At 37.7% G+C, this 26,861-nt stretch overlaps 1 protein-coding gene across 10 annotated transcripts in view; it reads right to left on the reverse strand.

Moving 5' to 3' along the window:
* PTBP3 (polypyrimidine tract binding protein 3) overlaps positions 1–26,861 on the reverse strand; it is an 81,832-nt gene that overhangs the window by 44,851 nt on the left and 10,120 nt on the right. For 4 of the 10 annotated variants that reach the window (XM_059657658.1, XM_059657654.1, XM_059657659.1 and 1 more), the window contains 2 exons: positions 13,855–13,939; positions 2,728–2,897 (listed from right to left, as the gene is read on the reverse strand). In XM_059657658.1, the coding sequence (XP_059513641.1) occupies positions 2,728–2,897; positions 13,855–13,888 (204 nt within the window). In that variant the 5' untranslated portion in view covers positions 13,889–13,939. Of the gene's footprint in view, positions 1–2,727; positions 2,898–12,757; positions 12,844–13,854; positions 13,940–26,861 lie in introns of those variants that run through there. The other 6 variants (XM_059657660.1, XM_059657656.1, XM_059657661.1 and 3 more) reach the window with 4 other exon arrangements.

Here is a 26,861-nt window from a genome sequence, read left to right on the forward strand (position 1 = left end):
AGGAGCAGAGGCTCAACTGTTCAAATTAGGGAAACAGAAGAACTTCCCATAATAAGTCAAATCATTCAAGCAAAATTTTTTTTATCTATAATCATTGTACTACTAATAAATATTTGCAGAGTAACATAGGATGAGTTAAGATGGAAGACAAACCTTGGTATTTATATCTTATTCTATATATGGCTTCTGGCTATCAGGACTCCTGTAACTTATCTGACAGGAATAGGATACCTATAAAGCTTTAAGGCGGCAGGTTTTGCCACCTATCTTAATGGTTCATTCATCTTAAATTTAAAATGCATTTTAAATCAATGCAAATTTCTAGACAACTCAATTCATTTTTACTACAATAAAGCATTTAGTTAGCAATTCAAATTATATTTAAAACATATAATTTATTTGTAAAGTATGTACTTAACAATAAAATTTATTCAACACAGGAAATGGCACGTATCTATAAATTTAACTTTCTTTGTTACTTACTTGGCAAGTGTTTCCATTTGGCAAATATTCTAGGCTATTAACTTAATAAATGTTAAATATGATGCTTAACTGAATTAATCAAATGTCACAACTGAATTGATTAAATGAACTAAAAACATTCTACTAAATAGAGATGCTAGCCAACAACAGTGGATCAAATACCATTAATTAACTGATCCACAATAAACAAATAAAATTCCTTCATCTTCAAGAAATAAAACAGACTTTGAGTCATTTAGACTTTGAGTCATTTATACCATCTAAAAGGTATAAAAATCCACAATACACTTTAAATCCACTATCCAGTTATATCAGTAATATACTTTTTCTAGTATTTGTAAAAAAGGATAAAAATGATCAAGGTAAAAATAGTTATGGCAGTATCTCCTACCTTGTTTGTAATCATCTTTTCAACAACAAAAAAATTGAACAACTGTAGTATTTTAATTATATTCACTATATGAGGAGAGGGTCTTTTCCTACAAACTCTTTACTACATATTAAGAATTAACTCAATGTTTAACATCAGTCACACAAAGGAAAAACTAAACAATGTATTTGGAATAGTACATGATTCTTGTCATAAGAAGTTTTTTCCTGAAATCATATAAAACCTAAGAATTCATATTTAATGAATTGTTAAGTAAAGGTTTTATTTCTGTTTTTCTAAAGTATCCAGTCAAAAGGATCAATTTTCATAATGTGGGTGGAAAGAAAATCAAATTACTACCCACAGAAAGACTGGTGAAAATAATCCCCATTATGCCCTCAACACTCTACTTCCAAGTACCATGGGAAAGATTACACCTAAAAGTAGTTCTAGTGACTCACATCTGAATCTCCTGCTAAAGTATATCACTGAAAAGATATTTTTCAAATAGTATTTATAAACAAAAGACAAGCAATCAACATAAGTCAATTAGCACTACCGATAAATATAACCCCAGAACCAACAGTAGCGACAGAGGAAAGTATGATGTAGCCTGCTGCCTCTCACAGCCATTTGACATAATGTATAGCAGTGATGGCGAACCTTTTGAGCTTGGCGTGTCAGCATTTTGAAAAACCCTAACTTAACTCTGGTGCCGTGTCACATATAGAAATTTTTTGATATTTGCAACCATAGTAAAACAAAGACATATTTTTGATATTTATTTTATATATTTAAATGCCATTTAACAAAGAAAAATCAACCAAAAAAATGAGTTCGCGTGTCACCTCTGACACGCCTGTCATAGGTTCGCCATCACTGCAGATATACTATTGAAATATGATAATATACATGATACATGGCTGTTACACATACCACAACCATTAGACATGGCCATGTTGGCTCTTTTCAAACCATGCAAACCTAGTATTCTCAACAAAGGCAACTGTGTTAAAATAAAGATCTAAGTACATGTACTATCTCCAAGAGATGGAAGATTAAGTATGCAGACAAAACAAGGACTAACACCTTATTTAACTTCTACAGATCTTAATAATCTTACTAAAGGTCTGGGCATAATTCATCATCCAGCCTCTAGCAAGTCTATTGCTAATCAAGCAACTTATTTATAAATACATTTAAAATGTGCTTCTTAAACTTATTCATGAGAAGTGTAAGAAACATAGGGACATATCCCAATGTACACAATGTCTAGGGCCTAGCTCAATTTGTTGTCCGCTTCTTTGCAACAATTCTCAATGTAAAAGAGAACTAGGAGAGAACTAAAATATTCATCCCAGTGAGGTCTGAAATGGAACAAGAAAGCATGCGATTATATCAATATGACATGTACTATATTTTTGAAATGATCACCACAGAAGCATATTCATCTTAAGAAAAACCTATTAACTTCTGAAATTATCAAAGAAGCTACTTATTAATTCTATAACTAAAATAGTATAAATATTTCTATATAGATTTTGGAAAACTTCTATGTCCTATGATTTGCCAAATGAGGTATAATTTGTATTTTCTTTTTCTGTTGGGGTCTTTTGGTAATCACAGGATATTTTCATAAGCCATTTTGTAATTAAAAATACAATCTTTTTTATTAAGGGAAAAAGACCAGTCAATGTTAATATTTTTATTTGTTGTTTCTTGTCATACACAAAAAATTATAATTTAAAAACTACTTTATGTAAATAGAATGAAATTTAGAAAATGCAATTTAGAAAACTTCAAAAAAATAAAAATCATCTTTAACACTAATACCCAGAGATATAACGATGGGTCAATCTTTAAATATTACATACCTGGCTTTTTCCTTTCAACATCAAAAGATTAGTTACTTTGCCAAATGGTAGACCTAATGATATGACCTCTGCTTCGGTGACATCACTTGGAATTTTGCGAAGATGGAGAACACGGGAAGGCGAACAGGGAGGTCTATCTCCTTTAAATTTCTTGTTGTCATTCCCATTAGCTAAAAAAATAAGATTTTAAAAAAATTACTGAAACTAATTTGGGTTGACATACTATATTAATCATATGTATTGTGACAATACTGATCCTCCAAGAGTTTCAGGTTTTGAAATTTTGGGGATAATGGGATACATGGGGTAAGAGGAGAAAAGGACCATTCATCTTTGAGTGAAGAGGTTTTTGGTTTTTTCACACGGGTATTAAAATCTTTAAAAATGTAAGCATGTTTAATTTCAAGGAAATTACCAAGTAAGTTAATTACATATTTAGAAGCACCAAATACCTCTAAAGAGTCAACTATTTGTTGTGAATAGAGAACATTTATAATGTCCTTACAGTATTTTAAAATATATTTTTCTAATTTATTCTGTTGCTAAATAAGTACGAACAATAGCTTTTAGGGAACACTATAACAAAAATCTTGTATTTATCATACCCTAAGGGGATTTGGGTTTGAGCTATATGTTTATGAAAATTAAGTCTATTTCTTAGAGATTATTTATTTTTTAAAGTTATTTTTTGAGGCTAAATTGTGGTTTCTGAGGAGAATCTTAGTCCTTATTATATAATAGTAGTTCTTAACATAAGCATGATCACCTTGCTAAAAATGCAAATTTCCAGCTCTACCCTAGATCTACTACAGGCAGGACCCAGCAACCTGTGCTTTAACAAGTTCTCCAGATGATTCTGATGCAACCTTAAAGTTTGAAAACCACTGCTGTAAAATAATTATCCCAGTTCACAAATTTCATCTAAATCCTACTATTTTAACATTGACAATAACTAGACTGACATTTCTGTAACAAATACTCAAATTTATATATGTAAGATCCAGAAATGTCCCTCTCCCCGATATAGCACTGTATAAAACTGAATGCAAATTATCTGAAAGCCACAGGTTTCACTACAGTTATGTGTGTTTTTTTTAAATACTAAATACCATACTTAGCACTATTAGGAAGAAAATATTATCTTTCAAAAGGCCTAAAATGATCATTTTCCCAAATATTAATAGAACTTTACAATCAGATGTCTGTGCTCCTAAATAAATAAATTTCATTGAGTACCACATAAAAATTATGGTAATACTATTTTATACCCGTATCTGTGGCATGGAACTCTACTTGCTTACAGGTGAATAAGTTGACTTATTAACCAAACCAGCATTTTCTCTCAAATTCTCTATGTTCATGAATGCAGGCAGCATCCTACACAGAGCCAAAAGACTATCAATTCTTAGAAGTCCTTACAATTCTGTGTCTGTGTATAGTAAATGGTTAGCCAGACTGTGAAAAATAATTGGCAGTCAGATATTGATAATCTGGTAGGCAAGAGATTCCTTCTTTTCCCTCTTCTTTCTCATCAATCACCATGAAGTAAGTTTTCCCTCCAAAATGACTAATTATATTTTTCATCTCCACTCTTAATGTCACCAACCTCATCTACGATCTTGTCCCCTTCTACTTCTCTAGTCTCACTCCTCTTTTGCCTGGTCTCAGATCTTACATTATCAACCTAAAATAGTGTACCATGTCATTTTCTTGCTCTAAAGACTCTGTCCATTCATTTCTAGTTTTCACACTGTTTTCATTTACACTGCCCTATTTGAGTTGACATATAGAAATATACTCAGTTAAATCTTAATTTCAGCACATGCAGAGATGGAGGTTCAGAGATGATTTCTGTAAATGGCTAACAGGTGAAAAATGCATTATTCAAACTAAAATTTAAATGTAACCTTGTAAAAATCTTCACCCAAGGATATATGTGTGGTTTTATAATCAAGTTTTTTTTTTCCTTCGAGAGGAAGAAAGAAACATCCATCAGTTGCCTCCGACCAAGGTCAAAGTCACAACCTAGTATGTGCCCTTACAGCAGTGGTTCTCAACCTGTGGGTCACGACCCCTTTGGGGGTCGAACGACCCTTTCACAGGGGTCGCCTAAGACCATCGGAAAACACATATATAATTACATACTGTTTTTGTGATTAATCACTATGCTTTAATTATGTTCAATTTGTAACAATGAAAATACATCCTACATATCAGATATTTACATTACGATTCATAACAGTAGCAAAATTACAGTTATGAAGTAGCAACAAAAATAATTTTATGGTTGGGGGTGACCACAACATTAGGAACTGTATTAAAGGGTCGCGGCATTAGGAAGGTTGAGAAGCACTGCCTTACTGGAAGTCGAACCTGCTACCTTTTGGTGTATACTGCGCCACCCAACTAGGGCTAAATCTCAAAGCATTTGTCTTATCATTCCTAGAAATAAGCAAGCAAATTTACCTTATAAATTTTCAATGTATGTGCACATTTATGTGGCTTATAATTCTGTCACTAGTTAAGAATACCAAACATCGCCGAAACCGGTTTGGCTCACTGGATGGAGCGTCGGCCTTCAGACTGAAGGGTCCCAGGTTCGATTCCGGTCAAGGGCATGTACCCGGGTTGCGGGCAATCCCCAGTGGGGGATGTGCAGGAGGCGGCTGATCGATGTTTCTCTCTCATCGATGTTTCTGACTCTCTATCTCTCTCCCTTCCTCTCTGTGAAAAATCAATAAAATATATTTTTTTTTTTAAAAAAAAGAATACCAAACATCACACCCTGGATAGGAGTAAGAGCCAGGTGCCTTTTGCATGCTCCCTGTAGATCTAAATGGCTAGGCTAAAATACCACCACCTTGTGTTTTCTTAACCAGAAAATGTTGTTAAATACTGGAAAAAACATTTTAAAAGCAAGAGGTTTATATCAGTTTACCCAGACTATTCTAAAATAAATGAAAGAACATTAAGAAGGTTGTTTCTTTTACAGAGGTATACATAATCTCTGTAAAACTATGTGTGAGAAAAAAGATTAATACTACAACTATTTGGGCTTGTGCTGCACTATCAAATAAAGACCCGTGGTAACACATTTTTATTTTAAAAAATGTGCAATTATAAATCACCACTGTAGGTTAATTGTTCTATATCATTATGAAAGTGCCATAGCTATATTATGAGCATAGGCTATGTCCAGATATCCAGTCTTGGCAAGTTACTTTCTGAAATCAAAAAAGTTACTTTATGAAATAAAAAAATCAATTTTGGGTTACTTTATGACCCCAAAATGGCTGTATCTAAATATTTGATAAGTATAATAATCTGAAAGTGGGAAATATATATTAGCAACCATATAGCCATAATTCAATAAAAGTCAACAGGAAATGAGGAAATTCTATTACACTGAATACATAACTTTGAAGAATTACCCTATATAATAAAAGGCTAATATACAAATTGTCCCTGTCCCCGGGAGTTCGACCAGGGGAAGGGGCCAACTGGCCCCACTCCCAATAAGCCCCCCTAACCCCAATAAGGACTGAGCCTGGCCCACCAACCACCTGCGCCCCCCCCCCCCCCCCCAGGCCGGCCTGGCCCGATAGGCCTGATCCGGGCAGGCCAGCCAGACCCCACCTGTGCATGAATTTGTGCACCAGGCCTCTAGTTCTTTGTATAAAAGGATACATCACACTTTCCAAAATTTGTATTATGAAAATAAGTATTCAAAATACTTAGCTTACATCAACCTTGTATTTTATTGAACAATATATTGAAAACTACTGAATGCCTACTAGTCATGTTCCAAAGAGATAAATGGAAGAGCCTTTTTAAAAATTATATATTCCCATCTCGAAACTGGAGGAATCTATGAGGTAAACTACCCTGTAAATATGGATTTTTTTAAAAATTCAACATTTGGGTATACTGTAGATAAAATAAAATCTACCCACATTTTACAGTTTTACAACTTCTCGCATATACACCCATATGAACACAATAATCAAGACAGAGGAAAATTTCACCATCCCACAAGGTCCCTAGTGCCCCTTTTAGTCAGTCCTCCTTCCAAAACCACCAGCTCCTCAATTAAACCACAGGGTGCCATTCCTACACTGTCTTGATTACTATAGCTTTACAGGAATTCTTGAAATCAGGTACTTACTAAGAAGAGTTCTCTTCTTAATAATTGAGTCATCCAAACTATACACATCATGATATCTCTGCATTTATGTAGGCCTTCTTTACTTTCTCTCAGCAACGTTCTATGGTTTTCAGTGGAATGGTCATGCACATATTTTGATGCATTTAGCCATACATACTTCATAATTTTTAATGGACTTGTAAATAACACTTTAAAATTATGTAGCAATTAATCATTGATAGTATGCAGAAATACAATTTTGGTATGTTGACCTTGTATTGTACATCCTTGCATCATTCCTAATTTCAGAGGTAAAGCACTGTCTTACACCACTAAGTATAATGTTTATTGTAGTTTCATACCTTTATCAGGTTGAAAAAGTTCCCTTCTACTACTCATTAGCTAAGGCTTTTAACATAAATGGGAATTGAATTTTTTAAAATGCCTTTTCCAGATATAAACCCTCCTTGATCATGATATATTATCTCCCCTCTTTTTCCATATTATATGTATACTAGAGGCCCAGGGCACGGAATTCGTGCACTCAGGAGAGGGGGGTCCCTCAGCCCGGCCTGTGCCCTCTCTCATTCCGGGAGCCCTTGGGGGATGTCCCACAGACAGCTTAGGCCCATTCTCCGAAATCATCAGTTGGACATCCTTAGTGCTGTTGCAGAGGCGGGAGAGGCTCCTGCCACCACTGCTGCACTTGCCAGCCGTAAGGCCGGCTTCTGGCAGCTCCTGCATTGAGTGTCTAACCCCTGGTGGTCAGTGTGTGTCATAGTGACTGATTGTTCTGCCGTCAGGCTGAAACCGGCTCTCAGACATCCCCCAAGGGGACCCCAATTGTGAGAGGGCGCAGGCCAGGCTGAGGGACCCAACTGGTGCACGGTCGGAGCCGGGAAAGGATGTGGGAGGTCGGCCAGCTGGGGAGGGGCCACAGAGGGCTCCAAGGTGTGTCCAGCCCGTCTTGCTCAGTCCCGATCAGCTGGACCCCAGCAGGAAGCTAACCTACTGGTTGGAGCATCTGCCCCCTGGTGGTCAGTGCATGTCATAGCAAGCAGTTGAGCGGCCTTAGCATATCATTAGCATATTATGCTTTGATTGGTTGAACAGCCAACTGGATGACCGGACACTTAGCATATTAGGCTTATCTTACCTAATAATAGACAAACATGGTAATTGACCATGCCTTCGCTATGTCTCCCATTGGCTAATCAGCAAGATATGCAAATTAACCCAACCAAGATGGCGGCTGGCAGCCACGGAGCTGGAATGAGCAGGAGGCTTGCTTGCTCCAGTGATGGAGGAAGCCAAGGTTCCCCGCCTGCCACGGTCAGCTCTAAGCTACACTCAAAGCAACAAAGTTTCAATTATAGAAGGTAAATAAACCCCGGATACCTGCTTTCAGCAGGCCGTGGCCACTGAGCTGGAGCCTTGGGTTGCCCCTGGCGATGGAGGAAGCCAAGCCCTGGCTGGCTCTGAGCTCCACTCCAGGCTACAAAGTTTCAATTATAGAAGGTAAATAAATCCCAGAAAAAAAATAAAGAAAAAAAGGAGAGGCTGGGAGCTTCTGTCGCTGGGGAGGCTTGGCCAGCCTGAAAATGGCCCTCAGCCCTTCACCCAGTGGGGCACCCCCCGACCCTAAAGTGGGTGTGGCCAGCCTGAAAACAGCCATCAACCCCTCACCCAGGCTGGCCAGGCACCCCAGTGGCACCCCAGTGGGGACCCCCACCCTGAAGGGCAAACCAGCCAGCCCCAACCCAAGCACCAGGCCTCTATCCTATACAATAAAAGGGTAATATGCAAACTGACCCTAACAGCAGAATGACTGGGAATGACTGGTCAGTATGACATACACTGACCACCAGGGGGCAGATGCTCAATGCAGGAGCTGCCCCCTGGTGGTCAGTGCGCTCCCACAGGGGGAGTTCTGCTCAGCCACAAGCCAGGCTGATGGCTGCCAGTACAGTGGTGGTGGTGGGAGCCTCTCCCACCTCCTCAGCAGCGCTAAGGATGTCAGACTGCAGCTTAGGCCTGCTCTCCACTGGCAAATGGACATCCCCCGAGGGCTCCCGGGCTGCCAGAGGGATGTCTGATTGCCAGCTTAGGCCCAACCCCCCGGGGAGCAGCCCCAAACCAGCAGGTGGTCATCCCCTGAGGGGTCCCAGACTGTGAGAGGGCACAGGCCGGGCTGAGGGACACCTGCCCCCCCCCCCGCCGTGCACCAATTTTTGTGCACAGGGCCTCTAGTATTATATAAGATATTTGATTTACTATCCTGCTGAATATGTTTGTGTCCACATTCATGAGGGATATTAATCTATAATTTTTTCTTTCTGTAGCAGAAAGAAATTTATTTAAACTAAAAAACAACCATAAAAAACAAAAAACACCTTTGACTGACAGTTATGCCAAATATAGGATTCTTTTACAGGTTGACAGTTTTATTATTTTAACGCTTTTAATACATTGGCTCACTGCCTCATGGCCTCCGAAGTTCTTCATGATAAATCTGCCCTTATTCTTACTGAGGATCCCTTGTATGTGACGAGTTTATTCTCTCTTGCTGTTTCAAGATTCTTGTCTTTTGAAAGTTTGACTATAATGTGTCTCAGTGTGGGTCTCATTGAGTTAATCTTACCTGAGTTCATTAAACTTCTTGGATATTTATATTCACGTTTTTCATCAAATTTAGGAATGTGGTAACTCTGGAAATCAGATTCTTCCCCTTCTGCGAGGCTTTCCAGGTTCTGAATTATTTTTATTTATTGTCTTTCTTTTTTTTATTATTATAGGCTGTCTCTGGGCCAACAATGAGCCTGCTGTGTAAACTAAGGTCTTTTCAGGTTTCACCGGAGCCTTTTCCTGTATGACCACTTTCTAATTTTCCCTGTGGATGCAGTTGTTTTTTTAATGTTTGGTCCCCAAAAGGAAATAAACAGGAAAAATGAAGTGGGGGAAGGAGAAGAGCACTGGCCCTTTAAATCTCATGGTAGTTACTTGGGGGGAGTGAGGCCTTGCTTGCAACAAATCAGGAGAGGCAAGAACAATGGTTGCCTGCCTCTTTTTTTTTTTTATTGTTTAAAGTATTACAAAGGGTATTACATATGTGTCCTTTTTTTACCCCCACCCTTGACAATCCCCTGGCCTCCCCTACCCCCCAGTGTCTTATGTCCATTGGTTATGCTTATATGCATGCATACAAGTCCTTCGGTTGATCTCTTACCCCCCTCCCTCCTGCCCCCCAACCCTCCCCAGCCTTCCCGCTGCAGTTTGACAATCTGTTTGAGGCAGCTCTGCCTTTGTATCTATTATTGTTCATAAGTTTATAATGGTCTTTATTATCCATGAGTGAGATCATGTGGTATTTTTCCTTCATTGACTGGCTTATTTCACTTAGCATAATGCTCTCCAGTTCCATCCATGCCGTTGCAAATGGTAAGAGTTCCTTATTTTTTACAGCAGCATAGTATTGCATCGTGTAGATGTACCACAGTTTTCTAATCCATTCATCTACTGATGGGCACTTAGGCTGTTTCCAGATCTTAGCTATGGTGAATTGTGCTGCTATGACCATAGGGGTGCATATATCCTTTCTGATTGGTGTTTCTGGTTTCTTGGGATATATTCCTAGAAGAGGGATCACAGGGTCAAATGGGAGTTCCATTTTTAGTTTTTTGAGGAAACTCCATACTGTCTTCCATAGTGGCTGCACCAGTCTGCATTCCCACCAGCAGTGCACGAGTGTTCCTTTTTCTCCACATCCTCTCCAGCACTTGTCGTTTGTTGATTTGTTGATGATAGCGAGTCTGACAGGTGTGAGATGGTACCTCATTGTTGTTTTGTGCCTGCCTCTTTGTTTGCAAGTGTGTATCAGATGAAGCAATTATCTATCAGAGCACAGATCCCCAAAAGTTAAAGGACAAGGAGGACAAGGTCTTTTTTTGACCATCCTAACTCCAACAAGCTGCTGTAAGCTACTCCTGAAACAGGGATACAGCTGCCTCCATGTGACTGGGGGGGGGGGGGGTTCAGGGACGGGTAGCAGCTACTGTGCTAAGATCTGAAAATTAACCATAATTTCCCCCTGAAACTTGCAAGCCTTCAACAGACTCAAGAGTTCCAAATTAGTTACAGATTCAGGCGGTGCAATTGTTGTCTAGGTAGGCAGTTATGATTCCTGATGCTTCTTATTATGCTATCTTCCCAGAATCCTCCCTCAATTATCTTTTAAATTAACTAAAAAAAAAAAAAAAAAGGAGAAAGTCATGTGTCCACATAATTACCACTGTACACAAGTTTTCCACCTGGTATCATTTTCCTCAAGTCTGAAGGATTTCCTTTACCATTTCATAAAACAGAAATCCAGAAGGAGGCAATTAGTCTCCAGCAATGGTCCTCAACTCCAGCTGCGCAAACCATATATATATAAAATCACCTAAGAAGCTTTAAAAACAAATAAAAAACAGTATCTAGACCCACCCCAGCCCCAGCCCCAACAGAGATTTTAAAATTGGTGTGGGGTAAGTCAAGGCATCTGTATTTTCTTCAAAGCTTTCTAAGCTATTTTATTGAGCATCCAGGGTTGAGAACTTGTGATGCATACCTAGGCATAGTGAAACCACAGAACAAAAATAAAGAGAAAATATTAAGAATAACTACAGAGAAAACTATCTACAAAGTAATAACATAAACTGACAATAGACTTTTCAACAACAGAAGCCAAAAGAGTAAAATAGTACATTCAAAGTGCTGAGAGAAAATAACTATCAACCTAGAATTCTAAATAGCTATCATTCAATAGCGATAGTGAAGTGGACATTTTTAGTCAGTGTGAGAGGTTACCATTTACAGAGCTCTGCTGAAACAGCTATTAAAGAGGACATGCGCTTCAGGAAAAGAAACAATGAACTTAGGAAATGGGATACAAGAAGAAATTCAAAATACAAAAACAAAAACTGCCACCTGCTAAAGCTAGATCTCATACTTCTTTCTTAAGTAATCAATCAACCAAGACCAAAAAGACTACCTGACCTCCATCTTTAAAATAAGAACAAACATATAGGCCCTACCCTCGATATACTATAACTCTGGAGAATAAGGGCAGAATTTTTTTTTTAAGCCCACCAGATCAAAAGGTTTAAGAACTTCATATTCTAGCTTTTCCTTTATCCAGTAGTTCTGAGTATGGTTCCTCAAATGGCAGCATCGCCTTTACCTGGGAACTTGCAGAAATGCAAATTATCAGGACCGACCCTTGATCTAATAAATTAGAAATTCTAGGGATGAACTCAGCAATCAGGCTTTATTGAACTAGCCCTCTAGGTGATTTGGATGCCAGCTCAAGTTTGAGAAAGCTGATTTAGTCTCATGCTCGTATTACATGGTCCATACTTATACATGAACAAATCCTATGCTGTTGCTCTGCCTACAAAATCTTTCCATTTAGTCCTCTAGAGCAAGCATGTCAAACTCGCTGTGAGTTTGACATGCTTCCTTCAGAGCAATGTATCATGGCTGACCAATTTCCATATATTTTTAATTTCTTCATTCAGTTTTCTTTTCATCTTTTGCCTTAACTAAACCTGGTCCACCTTTCTCAGTGTGTCCTCACATAAAGGCTGTTCACTTTCCCAAACCCCATGTACCTCAGGGACTGGAAATTGAAGTCCACTTGTTCCCTAACTCCCTAAAACTCCAAAAACATCTAGATAAAAATCTCACATTTTCTGAGACTCTCCATTCTCATGGCTTCAGCTGCCTATGTGTATGATATTCACTTCCAAATGTCTCTCACAATGCTGAGACCAGAAGAACCCACTATCTACCTGACACTTCCATCTGGATGTTCCAGAGAAAGTCAAATTCAATAATAAAAATCCGAACCTGCTATGTTGTCCAATTCTGGTCTTCCTACATTTTCTAATATAAAGAGTGGCATCACCATCTATTCAATTTTCCAAGACCAAAACCTGGAAATCATCAATGGAATCTCTTATTCAAACATTAATCACCAACAGTAATCACCAATAACTATCAATTTCACCTTCCGTAAGTTCTCTAATTCTCTCCGTCATAACTGTTACTGCTACTGTATAAACAGTCTCTTAACGGCTCACTCTCCCTCCAGCGTTACACTTTCCCAACTTGTTTTACAGTCTCCAGTCTCCAAATTTCAAAAATATTTTTAAATCAAGTGGTACCTTATGGGATGTGAATTACATTTCAATTTTTTAAAAATATATATATTTTTATTGATAACATTATAGATATCTCCCATTTTCCTTCCCTTTACTCCCTTCCTCCCAGCCCCTCCCCTCCCAAGGTATGTTTCAATTTTTAAAAATCATGTGGCATATTAAAATTTTAACACTTCTATTCTAAATCCATCATCATTCAATACTACAAGACTTTGCACCTAGTTCTTTTACTCAATTGTGAAGGGTCACCAACTTATTGATAGCCTTATCACAACTGTGTAGCACACAGAACAACAAACTAAAAAGGAATTATCAAATTAAACCCAAATTAATCTTTAAAATTTATGAGAACTATAACTCTTAATTTCACATATATGAACTTTACTGCAATAAATTTTAGTTTTTGTTATACATAAACTAGATGCCAGGTGCACGAAATTTGTGCACGGGTAGGGTGCCTAGGCCTGGTCAGCAATCAGGGCCGATTGGGGCCTTCCGGTTGCCAGTTGGGACCTCCCTTCCCCAGCTGCCAGCTGGGGCCTTCCTTCATTCTGCACCACCCCCTGGTGGTCAGCGCACATCTTAGCGAGCGATCAAATTCCCGGTCTCCCTGTCAAACTCCTGAGGGGATACTTTGCATATTAGCCTTTTATATATATAGGTAGTGGAACTTCGACATGTTTATAAGATGAGCAAAACAAGAACACTGTAAAAAATTGGGGGGAAACCCATGGAGAAAGAGACATTTCAGATTTTGAAAAGAAAAAAAAAAAGAAAACTCACCATACACACCTATAGAAGGACTAGAATTGTTCATGGTAAAAGGTCCGTTAATGATGCCAGAAGAAAGAAGCTCATCAGATCCCCGCTGAAAAGCAAGAGTAATAGTCTGTTAATAAAACAAATCTCAAATAACGATCCATATTTACTACTGAAAACATAAAAGTCAGTAAATTACTTCACCTGAATATCAAGGCATTTGGGGAAGTACTCAAGAATCACAAAGGCTAAAGGTTGGAAGTGAACTTTACAGAAAAGAAAAATTACTGAATATGTACATGACAATTATTAAAAAACAGAATGGCCATCACATAACTGGAGGCGTAATCCTGAACCTTTTTTGATTAAATCCAATCCTCTGACATGCTACATGTGAAGTACCAGAAACCATATTTAGGATTTCCATCCTGACATTGCTTCTGTAGTGTGTGTGTGTGTGTGTGTGCGTGTGTGTGTGTGTATTTTTTATATTTTATAAATAAAATATATTTTATATTTCTTTATTGATTTCAGAGAGGAAGGGAGGAGAGAGATAGAAACATCAATGATGTGATGAGAGAGAATCATTGATTGGCTGCCTCCTGCACACCCCACACTGGGGATGGAGCCCGCAACCCAGGCATGTGCCCTTGGCCGGAATCGAACCTGGGACCCTTCAGTCCACAGGCCGATGCTCTAATCACTGAGCCAAGCCGACTAGGGCTGTAGTATATTTTTAATTACACTTAGTACATTAAGAATATTTAGTATATTAAGTATGTCAAGTTTTTGTAATATATGTGAATGCAAATATTTTGTGCAGCACTCCCTAAGAATTCTGGTTTTTTGATACCTTCTTTTTTAGGTTGAACACAAAGATGTAATTTATTTCTATATTGGCCAAATTCTTTTATTCACTGATTATTTTTTCCATCCATTAATCTTCAAAATGATCTTTAATGTGTACTATTTCTTAAACTACCATTTAAGTAAATACTTACTCTATTTTTCAGGTAAGAGTTTTGACCAATTCCAAACCTGAATGGTCAATGGCAAAGGAAAAGTCAGATAGACTTTTCATTATAACCCGAAGATCTATTACCAAGATTTAAGTTTACATTTAAGAAGGATAATAAATACTATGCACAGCCCTAGCCAGTTTTGTTCAGTGGATAGAACACTGGTCCACGGACTGAAGGGTCCAGGGTTCAATTCCGGTCAAGGGTATGTACCTCGGTTGCAGGCGGCAACCAATAGATGTGTCTCTCTCACATTGATGTTTCTCTCTATCTTTCCATCTCCCTTCCCTTCTCTCTAAAAATCAATGGAAAAATATCCTTAGGTGAGGATTAACAACAACAAAAATACTGTGCACAGTGTTAAAACTAACCTATTTAAAATGTTACTATTTGCTTAACTTGGTCAATTTTTAAGAACAAATATTTTGGTCTACTAGATGATAAAACTTAATCCCCAAACTATCCTACAAATATTAGAGAAGCAAAAGTGCCACAACATATATTTAATGTTTAGATGTTAGTACCTCTTCTGCAAGGAACAACTTCAGTCTTTGCTGAAGAAAGGCAAACTACTAATGTGTTTGCTTAATAGAAACACAATTATTTAAACAATTTCTGTACTACACATCTAGAAATTATTCTCTTTGGTTCTTTCACTATAAGTTTATAAAGACAGCTTGAGACAAGAGAAAGAAATTAAGTAAGCTCTAAGGTAAAATAAATTTTAAATATGCCCAACATGTTTTTATATTAGAAAACAGATATACCTTCTATACATATGTGAATTTAGTATCAATGTTTCTATATGTAAATTGAGTTAATCTGATCTTAGAAACCACTTAGAGATCATTTTAGCTCTTTTCTAGACTTGAAGGATTATGTTAAAATGTCAACTAAACATTAATTCTATGTGGTTTACAGATTGAAATGTAAAAAGCAAAATAATAAAGACTCTAGAAAATAATGAAAATAGCTATCTTTATAATATTGGAGTAGGGAAACATTTATTAAACAAGAAACAAAAACAATTATAAAGGAAAATATCAATAAACTAGACAACAATGAAATTCAGAATTTCATTTACAATAATATACAAATATTGAATCATTATGTTGTATACTTAATCTGAAACTAAAATATGTCAAATATATCTCAACTTTAAAAAATTTTATTTAACAAAAGACATCATTAGCGGATTAAAAAAGCAAGTCAAAGAATGACAGTAAATATCTTCACTATCTATACCCAACAAAAGATTTATATCCACAACTTACTAAGAAAAAAGGAGGAAAAACTCCCCACAAGGAATTAATAAGAAACAGTCAAGAATAACAGAACATGACAAGAGAATTGAACAAGCACCTCAGAAATAAGATGGTAGACTTTGTTACTATTCCAGAGTATTTGTGCTCTCTGCTTTTTCTGTGAAAAAACAATTCATCCCCAACAATGGCCATGTGACTTTTAATGCCTCCTGCGAAAGGAGGAAACCTCCCTGGTCTACTGACCCTGAGTATGGTTTTAAGATATGCCTTGGCCTATGGAATATGAATGGACATGACCTACACTAAATCCAAACAGAATCTTCAAAAGATAGTAGTTTTCTACTAGTTTTCCCCCTTTACCTCTGAAACAAGAATATATCCTAAACAGGGGCTGCTCTTTCAGCATGATTCCTAGAACAAAAACATGTATAGCTATGTAAGGACCACCAACATGGTAAGTAAATAAATGTATTTTTCTCAGCCACATTGAAATGACTAATACCATATCCAATAAACATACACCAAAAAAATGCCTAACCACTTTGGTCATCAGGGAAATGCAAGTTTAAACCACAATGAAATACTAGAATATTAAAAAGACTGAAATATCAAGCGTTGATAAGAATGTAAAGTGACAGAACTATTACATATTGGTAGAGGGAGTGTAAATTGGGACAACTTTGGAAAAATGACCCAATCTACTAAATTTTATTATATGGAATATCCTAGGATCCCTAAGTATTTATTGTACTCCTATGGATTCACACAAGAGATTGCCTGCTTATGTGCACCTAAACATCTGAGAATGTTCTCAGCAGCATTATTTCTACTAGCCAACTGGAAACATCATAATGGCATTAAGTATAAAATAGGTGAATAAACTTTTGTAAATGTATTCAACAATTTATAGCAATGAGAATGAACTACTGTTGCTCCACACAATAACATAAATGAATCTCACAAACATAAAAGTCACAAAAGAATGTCCAGCCAGCATGGCTCAGTGATTGAGCATCGGCCCAGGAGGTCACAGCACATGCTCAGGTTGTGGGCTCTATCCCCAGTAGGGGGCATGTAGGAGGCAGCCGATCAATGATTCGCTCTCATCATTGATGTTTCTCTCCCCTTCTCCCTCTCCTTCTCCCTCCCTCTCTGAAATGAATAAAAATGTTTTTTAAAAAAGGGATGCATGCTATTATTGCATTTAAAGAGAGTTCAAAAATATAGTCAAAACTAAATTATACATCAAAACTATATATCTAAATGCAAAAGATGGAAGTTGTATACCTTTCTCACACCATATACAAAAATTGACTCAAAAAGAGTGTATACCAAATGTAAAACTATAAAACTCTTAGAAGGAAACATAGAGGTAAATGTTCATGGATTTGGGTTACAGAGGTGGTTTTTTAACACCAAAAGCACAAGTGACAAAAGAAAAAAAGATAAACAGATAAATTATACTTCATAAAAAATAAAATCTATTGTACTTCAAAGGACACAATCAAGAAAATGAAAAGATAAGCCAGAGAATTAGAGAAGATACTTGAAAATCTTGTACCTACAAGGGACTAGTATTCAGGGCCGGAGCTCCAGTGGCGCAATCGGTTAGCGCGCGGTACTTATAAGACAAGGGACTAGTATTCAGAACATACAAATTCTTACAACTCAATAATTAAAGACAAATACCCAATTTTTAAGAAGGCAATGATTTGAACAGGTATTTCTGCAAAACAAGATGTACAAGTAGCCAATAAGCATATTAAAAGATGCTTAGCATTATTAATCATTAAAGGATATGCAGGAGAAACCAAGATGGCAGCATAGGTAAATACCTGAAATTGCTGCCTCGCACAACCACTTCAAAAATACAACTAAAAGACAAAATGGACATCATCCAGAACCACAGGAAGGCTGGCTGAGTGGAAATTCTACAACTAGAAGGAAAGAGAAAAGCACACTGAGACTCAGAGGAGGTGTGGAAATAAAGTGCAGAGGTATGGAGGCACATGCGGAAAGGGTTGGCAACTGAGGACGAGGTTGTCTTTTTCAATCGGGAAGGAGTCTCAAGCTCCTGACGGCTCTGAACTCCAGTTCCGGGGGAGTCTCTGGGGACCCAGATTCATACGGGGAGAAACTGGACTGTCTGGCATTGGGTGGAACTCAAGGGCGGCTTTCTCTCAGAGGTGCTTACAGCGATTACGGCGGGACACTGAAACCCGGGGCCTCTTGGGCAGGGCTGAGGATCAGCCATAGCTGTTTGCTCCGCCCTGTTGATTCCCTGAGACCCCACCCCACCCAAACTGTGAGCAGAGACTTTTGTATATGAATGGCCTGGCCCTTTGCAATCTAAAATTACCTAACAAACTGCAGCTGTGTCAGAGAGACACAGAACATCCAAAAGAAGGCCCAAGGCCCCACAGCAGCTTGCATTGCTTTACAGCTGGGCCTCATCTGGACACCTCCAAAACCCAAACAAAGAAGAGGAATCTGCAGATCTCTCTATAGCTCCTGTTAAAACATTGTTTGCGGGTAGTTTTTATCGCGCGCTAACAGGTGGCTTATTTTTTGCGCAAATGGCAACGTTCAGTAAAATTACGATAACTTTAGTTTACGTATTTATACGTTACCCGCATTCTACCACTAGTCTATAAAAAACGTATTAATACGTGTCCCACGCTCTACTAAACTGGTAGAACGTATAAATACATAAAACGTATAAATACATTTCCCGCATACAATGTGTTAAGTAGCCTCAAGCAGAGGCTAAATTAGTACCTCCTTAGAGATCCTTGAGCCAGTGTACCCAGTGGTCAGAGTTGGTCTAGCCAGATTATAACTCCTCAGATCCATAAGGGACACACTCAGGGGGCAGACTCAGTGAGCACCAAAGCCTCACTAAAGCAAGTCTTGCCCCAGAAGAGTGTCTCCAGCACAGTTCTCCCACTGTAGACACAGCTGATTCTCTCAGCCAATTGGCCTGGAGATCAATTCCTCCCAGTGATACCTACAACAATCAAGGCTTAACTACAACAAGACTGTGCACAAAGCCCACAAAGGGGTGCACCAAGAGTGTCCACCTCAGGTAATTGGGGAGGCTGAGCCACTGGGCCCTATTGGACACCGAGCACACAAAGCCACTCTATCAACACAGGGAAGCAGGCAAAATGTGGAGACAAGAAATAGGTCACAAATGACAGAAATGGAGGAAAGCAAACTATTGGATATAGAGGTCAAAACCACACTTTTAAGGATTTTCAAGAATTTTCTAGAAACCACTGATAAATTTACTGAGACCCTCCACAAATCTAGTGAGACCCTCAAGGATATGAAAAAGGACCAACTAGAAATTAAGCATACACTGACTGAAATAAAGAATATTATACAGCCGAAACCGGTTTGGCTCAGTGGATAGAGCGTCGGCCTGCGGACTGAAAGGTCCCGGGTTCGATTCCGATCAAGGGCATGTACCTGGGTTGCAGGCATATCCCCAGTAGGAGATGTGCAGGAGGCAGCTGATCGATGTTTCTCTCTCATCGATGTTTCTAACTCTCTCTCTCCCTTCCTCTCTGTAAAAAATCAATAAAATATATTTTTAAAAAAAAGAATATTATATACAGAGATCCAACAGCAAACTAGAGGATCCCAAGAATAAAGTCAAAGATTTGAAATATGAAGAAGCAAAAATCACCCAACCGGAAAAACAAAAAGAAAAAAGAATCCAAAAATATGAAGATAGAGTAAGGAGCCTCTAGGACAACTTCAAGTGTACCAACATCAGAATTATGGGGGTGCCAGAAGAAGAGAGAGAGCAAGATACTGAAAACCTATTTGAAGAAATAATGACAGAAAACTTCCCCTACCTGGTGAAAGAAATAGACTTACAAGTCCAGGAAGCGCAGAGAACCCCAAACAAAAGGAATCCAAAGAGGACCACACCAAGACACATCATAATTAAAATGCCAAGAGCAAAAGACAAAGAGAGAATCTTAAAAGCAGCAAGAGAAAAACAGTTACCTACAAGGGAATACCCATACGACTGTCAGCTGATTTCTCAATAGAAACTATGCAGGTCAGAAGGGAGTGGCAAGAAATATTCAAAGTAATGAATAGCAAGAACCTACAACCAAGATTACTTTACCCAGCAAAGCTATCATTCAGAATTGAAGGTCAGATAACGAGCTTCACAGACAAGAAAAAGCTAAAGGAGTTCATCACCACCGAACCAGTATTATATGAAATGCTGAAAGGTATTCTTTAAGAAGAGGATGAAGAAGAAAAAGGTAAAGATAAAAATTATGAACAACAAATACATAATCTATCAACAAGTGAATCTAAAAATCAAGTGAATAAATAATCTGATGAATAGAATAAACTGGTGATTATAATAGAATCAGGGGCATAGAAAGGGAGTGGACTGACAATTCTTGGGGGAAAGGGGTGTTGGGGGTGCGGGAAGAGACTGGAAAAAAATCGTACACCTATGGACGAGGACAGTTGGGGGGGGAGTGGGTAAGGGCAGAGTATGGGATGGGAACCGGGTGGAAAAAAGAGAAACAACTGTAATAATCTGAATAAAGATTTAATTTAAAAAAATTTTTTTTAAAAAAAAGGATATGCAGCCCTGACTGGTTTAGTGGCCTGGGAACTGAAGGGTCCCAGGTTCAATTCCGGTCAAGGGCATGTACCTTGGTTGCGGGCACATCCCCAGTGGGGAGTATGCAGGAGGCAGCTGAATCGATGTTTCTCTTTCATCGATGTTTCTAACTCTCTATCCCTCTCTTTCTCCCTTCCTCTCTGTAAAAAAATCAATAAAATATATATTTTTTAAAAAGGATATGCAAATTAAAACCACGAAAAGATCACTTCAAGTGAAAATTAAGATCACGATAGTACCATATCACCACATACTTAATCAATTAAAATTAAAAATGACTATAAAATGTAGGCAAGGATGTGCAAGAAACTGGATCTCTCATGTATTACTGATAGGAATGTAAAATACCACTGGAAACAGTTTCATGGTTTTTAAAAAAACTAAACTACAGTATGCTGTACAACTGAAACTAATACAAAATATTAAATGTAAACTGCAACTGAAATTTTAAAAAAAACACCTAATTGTACATATCAATATCACAAGCTCATATGCTCAAAACAAAAACATGTTATATGATTGTATTTATATAACATTCTCAAAATGATAAAATTATAGATAAAAAACAGACCAATGGTTGCCAGAGGGCAGAGATGGTTGTGGGGAGAATGGGTATATGATTATAAAAAGGTACCATTAGGGAGATATTTGTGGTGATGAATTAGTTCTATATCTTAATTGTGGTGACAGTTACATGAATCTACACAAGCAATGAGATGAAACAGAATTATGCAAAGGCACTGAATCAATGTCAATATGCTTGTTTTGATAGTGTGTTACAATTAAGACTAGAGGCCCGATGCACGAAATTGGGGTCCCTAGGCCTGGCTGGTAATCAGGGTGGATCTGTGGGGTGACCGGCAAGGCGACTGGGGGGGCCCCCACTGGCATCCACCTTGGCTGGCCTGGGGCCTGAGGGCTGGGGGCAGCTCCTGTGTTAAGCGTCTGCTCCCGGGTTGTCAGTGCGCATCATAGCAACCGGTTGTTCCACTGGTCATTCTGCCATTCAGTCGATTTGCATATTAGGCTTTTATTGTATAAGATGTAACCATCTTAATCGGGGGAAATGGTGAACAGTACACAATACCTCCCTATATAGTATCTTTACAACTTGCTGTGAAACTCTTATTTTTTTAAAATAAAAGTTTAAAACAAAACAAAACACACACACACACACACACACACACACACACAACTATGATGGGATATATCATTCTGAGCCAGAGGATTCCTTGAGAGATTTCTTGCTAGCCTAGAACAGTCATTACCATCACCTATGTTCAACTCTCAAGAGCAGAAAAGATTGATCAAGCTGTCAAATATCAAAGCTCATTCTCAGAGCTTATCCCTATCTTACACCATCACCTCTCACTGTCCTTCTATACAATGGTGGTCCAGAAGGCATCCCTTCATAGATAAGCAAAAAGTGTCTGAAAGGTAATTTCACTGTCCTTCTATACAATGGTGGTCCAGAAGGCATCCCTTCATAGATAAGCAAAAAGTGTCTGAAAGGTAATTTCACTGTCCTTCTATACAATGGTGGTCCAGAAGGCATCCCTTCATAGATAAGCAAAAAGTGTCTGAAAGGTAATTTCCATTATAGTATAGGAAATGCAATGCAGACCTACGTAAAGTTAAGTACCTCTCTCCTAAGTCTGCTATAAGAGATCATGGTTTAAGAGATGGAAGATAAGCAGAACGAAAGCATTAAAAAAAAGAAAGAAAGAAAGAAAGAAAAGCTTGTTGGATGAGTGACTATAGATGACCAAGAGAAGGAAATTGTTAAAAAGAGAGAGAAAAAAGATTGTACCACAGGTCAACAAATTACCATCATATAAAAGGCTTTAACAAGCCAAATAATAAAGACGACATGGGGGTGGGGGTGAGAGGGAAAGTGCATGAACAATGCTAGATCAACAGTCTCCTTAGAAACATGTCGTAAATTTACACAAGTACAGCAGTTGTTCTGTGGACATGTTAGCTCTCTGGCTAAGTCAACACACCAATCAGCTTCACTGCCTCAAGTATCAATTATTGAAGCTCTCTCCTGCTGAAGAATAATTAAATACACAGGGCCAACAAAGCAAAAGAATACTGTAATTAAGCAGCACAAATAAAGTGTTTCATTATCAAATTTGATGTGAAGTGGTTTTATTTAACATTAAAGTGAGATTATTAATATGATAAAAGGCAATCCAAACAATTGAGAAATAGCCACTAAAATAACATGTAAGAAAGATTCTGAAAATAAACGATTAACTCACGGTTAAATTTCAGATCATACCTAAAATGGATATGAAACTCAAGAATAAGATCATTTGTGTTAGTCTATCAAGATACTATAAGTATAAAAAAGAGATTATCAAAAATACTACACAATTTTTTTTCAAATAGATTTTTATTGAGTTCAGAGGGGAAGGTAGAGGGACAAAGAGATAGAAACATCAATGATGAGAGAGAATCACTGATTGGCTGCCTCCTGCACGTCCCCTACTGGGGGTCAAGCCCACAACCTGGGCATGTGCCTTCGACTGGAATCGAAACAGGGACCCTTCATTCCGTAGGGTCAAACCAGCTAGGGCAATACTTCACAATTTTCCATGATCCTATAACTATCATTTTTTTTTAAAGAAAAGTATCTTAAATACTGAAATTGAAACCAAGATAGTTTGCCTCCTCTATAATTCTAGCAGATAGTCTATGAACCTTTGTGAACACTTCCCAGAACAGAAAACATGTTCATCCTGCTGTTACTATATTTTTCCATAAACAGAAATAAAAGTGATACTACATAGAGTTTCACCAAAATTGGTCTAATATTATAGATATGCAGAGTTTCCGTTTAAAATAACTTCTTGTATACTGATACCTAGCAGGATAGGAATAAAATCCCCCCCCCTTTTTTTTTTAAATCTGGAGGGGAGCTGGTGAACAGAATGTTGATGTTCTACTTATTCTATGAATAACTGAGAAAGGTGTTGAAACCTATGACTAATTATTTATTTGGCTATTTCTTCTTTCACCCAAGACTGTATACAACTAGTCAGAAAAAAATCTTATTTTCTTAAGCAAGAACCCTTTCTTGAATGACAAATTCTGAAATCTCAAGAGTGCTGAATTAGTCTAAAAGGTGGATTCTCTTCAACTACTACTGCTCCTTGGCTGTTGATGCTATTGCTCCAACATGTCATCACTAGCAATATAGCTGCTGAATGAAGTTCTGATCTGCAATAGCGACTGAGCAGAAACCAGTTACTCTGCCAGTATTTCCTCTGCATGTAAAGAAGAAAACTCTCCTCTGCTGTTAGTCCCAGCTACTGTGGCTCCTAACCTCCCAAAGTTATAGAGCTCTCATATTCTGTGTACATTCATTCATTCTCTCCCTCTCTCCACCGCTTCACATGCACAGACACATCCCCTACTGCCCAAATCACAACAAACATTTAGTGTCAGTGACTAGAATTAGTCTAAAGACCACCATCAGGTTCAATAATTCTCTAAAAAGCACTCTCGGAATCTAGCATATAGTTGTGTTCTAAGACTTATTACAGTGCAAGGATAAAAAGCAAAATCAGCAAAAGAGAAAGGCATATGGGGGAAGTCAGAGGAAACCAGGTGTAAGCTTCTAAGAGTTCTCTCCCAGAGAACATGGGTTACACTTAACTCCTCCAGCAATGATTTGTGATAACACACGTGGAAACGGTATCTACCAGAAAAGGTCAGTAGAGACTCACTGCCCAGGGTTTTTATTGGGGGCTGGTCACATAGACACTCCCTACCAAGCATGTACCAAATTTCCAGACTCCTAGAAAGAAAGTATAAACCACACTATTTACACAGTCTAGGCACAATGATTATCTTACTTATCATTGTAAAACTGTATTCCAACCAAGGGCCAACCTTGTAAAGTTATAAGCAGCCTTTCTAAGAACAGTCTCTAGCCTGATACATAAACTATTTTCTGCACTTGCCAAGCTCAAATGGCTAAGCTAGTCTTTATTTACTTATTTTTTTAAAAATAAGCAGCTCTCTGGTAAGATTGGAACCTAGACACACTTCTTTAGTTAAGATTCTATTTCCACAGTCATGCTGTTGCTGCTGCATTAGCAAAGGATTTGAAAGAGTAAAAAACTTGAGGCTCCCTGTTGCCTCCATAAGACCAGAGATAGGGCACAGCTCAATTAAGGAGTCACACCTTCAGGATTCAAATCCTGGCTCTACTTCTTACTATGTGATGACTAAGTTACTTGCTATCTTTGTATCGCAGTTTCCACATCTGAAATGGGAAAAATACAAACATCTTCTCATGGTGTTCTTGTGAGGATTCCAGGCAAAAATATACATAAAGAATTTAACATATATTATTTAAAAGGAAGTTTCCCTCCTCTGTCTTAGTGTTCTATCTCAGGTGAACTGACAATTAGAATAACCAGTTTTATACCCAAGGTCATGGTGCTACATTAGCAAAAGGTATACGAGAGTATATCATCAATTAACAGAGGAGAAAATGGACTTTATAATTAACTGTTATTTGGACTAGGTAGCCATTTGGAAAAATATAAAGTTGACTCTATTCTCATGCCACACACTAGAATAAAACCTAAATAAATCAAGATCTAAATAAGACTGAAATCTTAAGAGGGAAGGCGGGAGTGGGTGGGTGGGAACAGGTCAACCAAAGAACTTGTATGCATATATGCATATCCCATGGACACAGACAATAGGGGGGTGGAAGGCTGGGGTGGGGGATGGCGGCGAGCAATAAGGGGCCAGTGGGAGAAAATGGGGACCTATGTAATACCTTCAACAATAAAGATTAAAAACAAAAGATCTAAATGTGAAAAACAATCATACAAGTATTAAGAAAACAACAGTGAGTTCCTTCATAACCTTGAATGGGAGAGCATATGACTCTAAATCTAGAGCTATACTACTACTACTACTACTACTACTACTACTACTACTACCACTGCTAACTTCAATAATCCAAAAATCAAACACCTACATGGCAGAACGTTTCATAAGCAAGTCAAATGACATACTGGGGAAAATATCTGCAATTCATAACAGAGGCCAACTTTCCCTCCCTAATTTATAGAAAGTTTCTAAAAGTTGAAAAGAAAAAGTCAGCCGACAGAAAAATTAAAAATAAGAACCTGCATCCCAAAGACAAGGAATTTAAAATATCCCTTAAAGATATAAAAATATTCTCTATGTCACCCATAAAAAAATGCAACTAAAATGAGATAACATTTATCATCAATAAGCCCGGAAGAAAAACAAAAGTTCAACAGGATAATCTTGGCAAGAATTGTACTGCGCAAAATAGTACTAGCCTAGTGGAGGTATATCTGTCATTATTTACCTAGAGACACCTTTAACCTTTGATATAGCAATCCCATGCTGGGACTCCACTTCCCAAATACAACAGCATATATGTAAAATGACAGATGAACACAATTATTCATAAGAAACTTTATTAGAATACTGGACATTAACATGAGTCCATCAATAGAGGAACTAATAAATAACTTCTATAGCCACAAAATATTTTGCAGCTGTTAAAAATTAGAATGGGGGGTGAAGGGGGTTGAGGAAGGTTCCTTATGTTTTAGTGAAAAAAAATCCAAATGTAGACCAGTATACAGGGAGGGACAGAAGAAGAGAACAGATTACTGCTTTGTCTTTCAAAATGGAGAATCAAGAAATAATTTCATATTGACAAACTAAGCAATAAACTGTAAGTGTAGTATTTAAAGTTCAAAGATCTGTAATAATAAAAGCATAATATGCAAATTGACCACACAGCAGAACCACAGACCAGTATAAATATGCTACCTTTTGTATTAAAATTGAAAGAAAAAATATGTATATTTGCCTTTATTTGCATTAAAAAGGTACTAGACAGGTAAGCAAAAAAACTAATAAAATTGCTACCTGTGGGGGAATAACACTAGAAACAAAAGTTCCCTATATACACGTAGTTAAATTTATTTTTTGTTGAATTACTTGTTCTTTTAACTTATTAATTTTATTTTTATCAAATACACATACTATAACACATCAAACGTTACAAAGGAGTTTATATGA

Source organism: Myotis daubentonii, chromosome 11, assembly GCF_963259705.1.
Source record: "Myotis daubentonii chromosome 11, mMyoDau2.1, whole genome shotgun sequence".
Taxonomy (NCBI): domain Eukaryota; kingdom Metazoa; phylum Chordata; class Mammalia; order Chiroptera; family Vespertilionidae; genus Myotis; species Myotis daubentonii.